This window comes from Xyrauchen texanus, chromosome 19 (genome assembly GCF_025860055.1).
Source record: "Xyrauchen texanus isolate HMW12.3.18 chromosome 19, RBS_HiC_50CHRs, whole genome shotgun sequence".
Taxonomy (NCBI): domain Eukaryota; kingdom Metazoa; phylum Chordata; class Actinopteri; order Cypriniformes; family Catostomidae; genus Xyrauchen; species Xyrauchen texanus.
The window spans coordinates 751,293-760,000 of record NC_068294.1 but is presented as its reverse complement, the minus strand read 5'-3'; the positions used below and the strand labels follow the sequence as shown (position 1 = coordinate 760,000).

General features: G+C 40.8%; 1 protein-coding gene across 1 annotated transcript in view; it reads right to left on the bottom strand.

The window, feature by feature from the left end:
- The window catches only part of asb12b (ankyrin repeat and SOCS box-containing 12b), an 11,653-nt gene extending 3,481 nt beyond the window's left edge, over positions 1-8,172 (bottom strand). Inside the window, exons 1-2 of the mRNA XM_052150052.1 lie at positions 8,120-8,172; positions 3,078-3,997 (exon numbers count right to left, since the gene is read on the bottom strand). Coding sequence (XP_052006012.1) covers positions 3,078-3,894 — 817 coding nt within the window. The 5' untranslated portion in view covers positions 3,895-3,997; positions 8,120-8,172. The remainder of the gene's footprint in view (positions 1-3,077; positions 3,998-8,119) is intronic.
- Positions 8,173-8,708: the final 536 nt, after the last annotated feature.

Here is an 8,708-nt window from a genome sequence, read left to right as displayed (position 1 = left end):
TGTGGCTTTCCATCATTCGCAAGCAATAACAACATGGTTTGAAGAACCCCATAGAGGAGTTCTTTTCTGCATGGAGGTGGAAGGTTTATGACCATCAGCCACATGACCAGATGTCCCTCCTTGAAGCCATGGATGCTGGCTGCAGGGACATCACAGTTTATGATTGCCAAGGGTGGATCCGACACACCAAGCGGTTTTATCCCAGGTGCATCGCCTTGGATAATATCAGATGTGATGTTGATGAAAACATGTGGCCTAACCCTGAAGATCGCAGAGATTAGATGCAGTAATTCTGTGCTTTTTTTTAGTTCCCCCCTTTTTATCTGGGCTTTATGCTGTTGTTTTTTTGTTCAGAATGCTCTTGTGTGTTTCATGGATATTTTGTTCACTGTAAGCAATACTGTAAAACGTTTTCTGTTCTATCATACCGTGTTTCTACTGTACCTCCTGTAGTAAACAGTAAAGGAAAATAAAACTGATTTGCTTTTTACTGGAATGCTTTTTGAATGTGAACATTACTGTACATGTGGACACACAGTTCCCAACCAAGAAATTTAGTGTAAAAACGGTGGATTGCATGTTTTGCAAATACCTGTAAAACTGAAACATAAAAGTCTATGCAGTTTTTGTAATGTCAACAATAGCCAGTATTTTGAAACCTGGTGTACTTTGATTGACTGCATGTACCTTGTGAAGTGAAAACAAGTGTTATTCTTTGACACAATCATTTCATTTTGAGTCAGATTTCCAGTGTTTTGGTAAAGTGAGTGTGTGCAGAGAAAGATGTGTTCTATTTTGAAATGAAGAGTTAGTATATATTTAACAAAATGTGTTTTTGAGAAGAAAATGATCCATTTGGCCAATTGTGTTTTGTAGGTGTGAGTCTGTATTAAGAGTTTAGAAAAAGTATCTGAAGTATGGGTAAGTGCTTGTTAGCGATTGAAAAAAACTGTAAATGCATCTCCTGTGACCACTTCTGCTCAGCATGTTATTTTATCAATATATGTTTTAGACATTGTTATATTAAAATTAGCCGATATTTAAATTAGAACCCCGATTTGTGTGCATTCCACACTCAGTTGCCATCTGTTTAACAGTCTGGCATAATAACATTTGAAGACCACAAGAGGGCAATATATCATTTACTGAAGCACACACACACTCTCTCTCACACACACACACACACACACACACACACACACACACACACACACACACACACACACACACACACACACACACACACACACACAGGATAAGCTGAAGCGGAGTTGGTGGTCCAAAGTTATGTTTTTGTACTACAAGAATTAACAAAGTGACGTTGATGAGTTTGCAGGTTAGTGAAACTGCACAAACTGAACTATTAGAAATGGCGATGTTTATTATGCAATTTCTATGTATGTAGCCTTGAATAGGTCGTACTTGTAACTGAAAATACATTGTGTAGGCTCTATGAAAGATACATGTCAGAATATCATCCAGTGATGGCTAGAGTAAATAATCTTTGTCCTTTGATAATGATTTGGGTTGAATTTAATCGGAAAACTATGCAAGTTGACGCTGAGTGTTGGAGGTGTGTGTGTAAGTTTGTAGAAATTAAATAATTGTTTCTAATTTTAGAATGAGCCATGTTGTCCACCAGACACATCCGGTGTGCGGTCCCCATTAATTTACCTTTTCGCTCACACTTTATTAAAGTTCACAAATGGTTTTACATCCTTTATACACCTTTAGCAAGGACCGTTGTCATCGGACTATCAGAATCACAACTTAACACCAGCTGTAAACAGGGTTTAAATGACTGCAGCCTGAGCTAGTAAATGCTATAGAACGACTTCCGGCGTAACATGGAAGCCACTGCCCTGCCATATTTGTATGCTAAAATATTCCAGTGTGCCTATTGACTTAATAGTAAAACATTAGTCTTTCAATCATGGATTTTATTTCTGAAATCTGCCTGTAAAGCCTAAAACTTCCTACACATGTAATTATAATTTTATTTTTAATATTCCCAATTTGGAAAAGCCAATATTAATTGTTATTTAAATAAAGTCAGGATTTTTCCTGCTTAATGAAAGCCCAAGTGATTTATATATATCTATGTCAGACAGCACATAAGGATCGAGCTAAATTTAAACAAGTTCACTGAAACTGAGGTAAGATACAAACAGACATTTTCAGACATATGTATTTCGAACATCAAAGTGTTCGTTCTGAGTTACTTTTGCGTACATCTTTTCATGCCTTTTTCTCACAGTCACTTGCCTGAGAGAGAGAATGAGCTAAATGTCCCGCTCACTTGCTCTCTATCTCTCTCTCTCTCTCTCTCTCTCTCTCTCTCTCATACACACAGTGGGCACGCAGCGAGAGAGAGAGAGGGGGGAGCAAAGATGGTTCAAATTAAACTGAATTGCTAGGTTTAAATGGTTTTTAAATGGCAAGCACACACACATACACACAGAATGGATTGCATATATGTATGACTAGAGAGATCATTTGAATATGAAAACAAAGCCAACTCCTTTTTTCATGTGAACATTTAGCTTTATGCTAAGCTAAAATGCTATTTCTAGCCATTTTATATGCACCTGTTATCAGGCATGAATATATATATACACATACTGAAGAATATAAGAATATGTTAATATTGAGTAAATATTTGACTAGATTACATTACTGGTCTTGAGAAAACAAATGGAATACGTATATTTATGAGATCAGGCTCGTCAAATCAATTATATATTGTGTTTTATAGGTCAAAATACATGAAAATATTTATTTTGCAGGCTGGTCCAGCTAATGTGCATGAACAATCTAAAAACAGTTCTCTATCAATAAGGTGATTGGCTGTTGTTACTGTAAGGCGGGACTTCTATTTTGTTATGCTTTTGCCCATTCGTTTCTCTAGAAGTGTTCAGTATCTTCCCCTTATACTGTCTCTGGTGTGAATTTTAATGAACGATTAGTTGAAACCAGAGTGTAGACATTTACAATACATCCTTCATTCAGAATTGGTAAGTAGTTGTTAGGACATAAACAATAAAATCTCTCTAGATAACACTTATTTATAGACTTACCTCTGTCTTTGAGTAATAGCATCACTGCTTCATTCTGTCTGATGGTTTTATCAATGATTAAAGTGGGCAGATATACGTTTGCTCCAAAGTCTATGAGAAGCTGAATATATTCCAGTCCACATCCGTATCTGAGACACATCTCCAGCACCGTCTTGGGTTGTTTCATCCTGCTTAGTATCTTCTCCTCAGTACAGTTATAGTCTGGGGTCGCTCCATACTGCAGCAACAGTTTGAAACAATCAAGATGCCCATAAACAGCAGAAATATAGAGCGGTCCTCGACAGGATGTTGAGTTTGTGGCCCAGTCGGGCATTTTTGTTTTGACGTCGACTTCAGCGCCATGCTGCAAGAGCTCCCTAAGGATATCAACATCACCCTCTCGGGCCGCAGTGAGCACGGGGGAGCAGTTGTTATATGGGCTGCCATTCGGGTTCGCTCCAGCTTTTAATAAAGCCACAACACAGTCAAGATGTTTGGCGCTAACAGCTGTGAAGAGTGGTGTCTGGGCTTTCACATCAAGGCTGTCCACCTCGGCTCCATGAACCAGCAGAAGCTCCAGACAGCGGAGATGACCCTGAGCCGCGGCCGTGCGCAATGGAGTGACCGGGATGCCCCAACCGCTGCGGTGATTGATGCATCTCCTGAACTCCTCCTGAGATAGAAGATCTGTGAGGAGTTTGTCGTTGTCATTGAAGACGGCTTGATTGAGCTGCTGACAGAAGTTGGTGTCTTCCTCCTCATCCTCTTTGGGTTGAAGAAGAGAGAAGATCTTCGAGATGTCCATCAAACTCATGCTGCTGGACTTATCCAAAAGCATTCTTCAACACAACTCCTCAATATTTCATTTGAGAAGAAAGAAAGAAAGAAAGAAAGAAAGAAAGAAAGAAAGAAAGAAAGAAAAAGTTCCTCAGAGCCAAATCCTACATCAAACAAGCAAAGAGGGAAACTGTTTAATAACAGCTTGGTGAACATACAATATAATCTACTGGTTATAGATATTCCAATATAAGCCTATGTTGTAATAAATATAAATATATGAGATTGGGGCTAGTTGTCACACTTTTCATGCCAGAACTACGTTTTTGAATCAGCACATGGGATACTGTTAAAGCACTTCTCTCATAGTGCACATGCAAATGCAACAGACGTTTTCTTCACTTCCTTCACTGACTTTTTAATTTTGTTTCTCACCAAAACCCATCATATACTACCAGAAGACAGTATATGGATCACAAGTTGTATGGACAACTTTTATGATTTTTTGGAGTAATTTTTAAGCTTTAAAGTGAGGCACTATCCACTGCCATAGTATTGCAAAGAGTGACCATGATATTCATGAAATAAATATGCGTTAGGTCATACAGGTTTGGAATGACATGAGGATGAGTACTGCAAATTATGACAGAGTGTAAATTGAGTAAACTATAACATTAAACAGGCTATTATAGGGTTTTCAGATAAATTCATGCAGTATAACAGTTATGAAACGCAAAACAATTAATGAGAGCAAAAATGTAAAAGGTAATGTACAAAAATATAAATGGCCAACAAATGTTGTAATGAATGAACTGTACAAAATGACATAATTAACACATATTTGACAGCTTTTCCTTACCTGACATTTAGAAAAATATTAATGTCTTTAAAACGTCTCAATTACTCAATTATTGTTGTAACCTCCCTTCCCTGATGGAGGGAATGAGACGTTGAGTCGATGTAGTGACACTAGGGGTCACTCTTGGGAGCCCCAAAACACCTTCAAATCTTTGAGAGAAGGCCAATGAAAATTGGCGAGTGGAATTTGCATGCCACCCCCCGGACATACGGGTGTAAAAGGGAGATGGAAAGCAGAATTCATTCAGGTTTTGTGCTCAGGAGCCAAGACAAGGTCCCGGACATTTCAGCAGGTAGTACAGTATTGTGGTAAGAGGAACAAAAGGTCTTGTTCCCTCCATCAGGGAACAGAGGTTACAAAAGTAACCAAGACTTCCCCTTCTGTCACTCACTTGACGTTGTGATGATGTAGTGACACTAGGGGTCCCTATACAAAATGCCACTACAGCTTAACTGTGTTACGTGAACTGCCGATGCAGGTGTACGTAGGCTACTGCGAGCGTAAGAACAGATGCACTCGGGCTGAACGTAGCCTAACCCAATGACCCCAAAAACATTGTGTAGTTCCCCACATCCCTGGGGAATGCACTGGGGAAGGTATTCTTTTCCTTTGCTATTTTTTCAGGGGGAAAAGACCCCACAGAGACCACACCCTGCCCCGAAGGCGGGGTTAACATGTGGCAAATACCTCACATGGGCTCAGGGCCACATATGGAAGGGGCGGGGTGATAGGTCCTCCCCTCGAAGGGGAAGAGCTCTATGAATCCAGCGACTGGGGCAGAGAGGGCTCTGCCTAAGGGAGGATACAGGGGTAACCGACACCTGTGGAGCATTTACCCCAGTAAAGGGCACGTTAGCACACGTACTGTGTCCGACAATGAATTCCTCCGCTGAATTCATGAGCCAGAGGGCTAGGGAGGAAGGACATCCAGGATTCACGGTTTGTGAACTTGCATGGGTGAGAAGAGTGCACGGCTTCACCTATTGGAGGGGAAAGGCGCTATACGCAAGTGGTACACACGGCCAGCTGCCTTGCATTACGAAACGTATCTGTTCGTACCTGAAAGAACACGGAACGAAACTGGCTCAACCCACAGATTGTAAAATCTTATGAAGGTATTGTTTGTTGCCCAGCCCGTTGCCCAGAGGTGCCATTGGCCAGTGCCCACGAGGATGCCAGACTCCTTGTAGAGTGTGCTCGTATTACCCGAAGGGGTGGGCACGGCCTGGGCCTGGTAAGCCAGCACTATGGCATTCATGGCCCAGTGTCCCTCTGTTTGGGGACAGCATTCCCTTTCAACTGTCCCAGGGCGAGTTGCAACTCGAGGCAGTTGATGTGCCAGCACAGGTGTGGTCCTGTCCAGGAACCGGCAGCTGCATGCACGGCCAAGCCTGACTTGGAGACTGTCATAACCAGTCTCCAAGGAGATCGGTCATAACCACGACACACCTGGACACTTACTGAAGGGGAACTCCAGCTCGCAGAAATGCAAGGTCTGTCCAAGGGCTGAAGAGGCAGTAGCAGGCTGCCGTGATAGCCATGCGATGTGTGCCGCAGCACCATACATACCTCGGGACTCGAGTCTGAACTGCGCCAGGGCAAGATGTGCTGTATGGCCTCGGTCTGTTGCTTCTTCTTGAACTGCTGGGCAAAGTCCTTGTCGGTGTCACTGAAAAGACCGACCTAGGAGATGGGTGCATTTAGGAAACGTGCACATCATCTTTCTAAATACGCGTTGCATGGAGGGTGTGGTCAGTTGCAAAGTGTAGTTCTTCTAACACATCGGGATCAGAACAACCCTTGTGCAGATCTTTAAGTGCCTTGGCCTGATGGACCTGTGAGATGGTCAAGAGGGCCATGACAAGCAGGGTGGAGGCGGCCTGACCGGCAGCACTGTAGGCTTTGGTCCTGCAGGCTTGGGAAGGGAATGCCAGGTGACTCTGCTAGGTGGCGGCACTCAGCAGGCACAGGTGTGTAACCAAGGTGTATAAGGTGATCGTGGCATAACCCTTGGCATAGATTGTAGTGAGAGCGAACACTTCCTCAACATGATTACGGCCCAGACACATAAGGCAGCGATCGTGGCCATCAGAGATGGAGAGGTAACAACCGCACACAGGAACTACATAGAGACTGAAAGGCTTCTTTAAAAAGACATTCACATCAATATGTTTGCTCAAATAGAGGAAATATACTCTTTAGAGGAGAAATACACTCTTTCTGTTGAAGCACCCAGGGTTATTGCTCTGCACTAAACGTGGAGAGAAAGCTGCTGGAATACACCATATCCAACAGCAAACGCTTCTTTAGAGGTGAATTAGAACAGCAACCACTCGACTCCAAAGAAAAAATCTGAAAGAATCCTGCATTCAAGCTCCCTTTTATACCCATATATCCATGCAAATTCCACAACGTCGTGTGAGTGACAGAAGGGGAACACAATTTTACTTTAGTTAGAGGACATAATTCATTATTTAAAATGTAGATTTTATTACAGCCATTTTATTACATTCATAAAAAATGGTTTTTGAAACCAACTTATAAATCCACTGCTAGAGAAAACACAAATCTATGTAATTTAAGTTTTGACTCAAAACCTGTTTTTTACTGAGTATTGCCCTTGTGACAACTATCCATGGTCCTCCTTATATATTGTCTACTTAAGTAAAGTCACAGTTTACCAAATGCAACAGAAATGTTTAACATTTCATTTTTAACATTCATTTAAAACAGACACAAGACAATTTCTGATAGCCACATATCCAACAGTCCTGTCTAAAAAAAACACACACACTTTCATTGCTTTAGTGAACACATTTGGCCACCAAATGTTATATTTAATAAATTACATGCATTTACAACATTTAAAATACATGTGATAACATGCCCCAAACTGACTTTCATGGAAAATACCTTTCTGTAAAAATCTGCCTTCATTAACACTTGACCCTTCCCTTAATGTATGCCAGCATAGTTTGATTCTGTATGCTTGTTTCCACAATAGCTAGAATAAAATCAATATTGTGTAAATTTACTTTAATTGTTTAAATTCACAAAAATGATTCTAATGTAAAAGAGTTTTGAACCAAGTGTTTGAAACCAACATACAAAACCATTGCTACAGAAAACACACCGATTGTACTTTTACCTCAAATCGTTGTTAGTCTGACAATTAGTTCCGGTCTCGGTCTCCCCTATAATATTTTAAGTATAGTCACCATCTATGAACTTCCACCATTAACAACATATTAATCAGTTAGTGTTGCTGTAAATTATTCTGAAGCAGAATGTTTTCAATGGTGAGTATTGTAACAAACACTACTCATCAATGGAAGTCCTGTGGCCCTTTAAACAACACTTTATCCACTTCTCTTGTTTATAATGCTGTTTCAATTCACTGATATTTGATAGTGTAATTGTTACATACCTATAAGAGTGTGCCGTATCCAGTGAGAGAAACTCCAGTGCTGACTCTCAGTGTGACACAGACAGACCTCAACAGACACACAGAGGCTAAATTTAGGCCCCGAATGGAGCAGCCCATACTTCCATTCTTGGAGGGTCAGGGATGCAGTTATAATTAGAAAAGTGATAGACCTAACAAACTCACACACAGCATGAGCTGTTAGTGGCAGACTGGTATGTGATTGATATTTAATATCCACTGAGAACTTTTGTCAAATGACAGTACTGAAACCAGTGCAAATGTGATGACTATAATCTCAGGCTGTAAACACTGTAAGTGTCAGACTGAAATATATTTACTGCTGTCTGTGAAGCAAATTTAGATGTTTCTGTTTTTCACAATGCTTTAAATAAGACAGTGTGGATGCTCATGTGTTGCAGCTGTTGAGCTGTCAGTCACTACAGATGACGACAGATGGTTTGAGTTCTCTTGCAGTGCCTCTGTGTCTTCTTTAAATGTGTGAGTCCGGGAGGTCTTTCTTGTGTTTTCTTACTGTCTTGTAGTTGGAAGAATTTCTAAACTCTATTTCTCAACAAACACTTACTGAGTT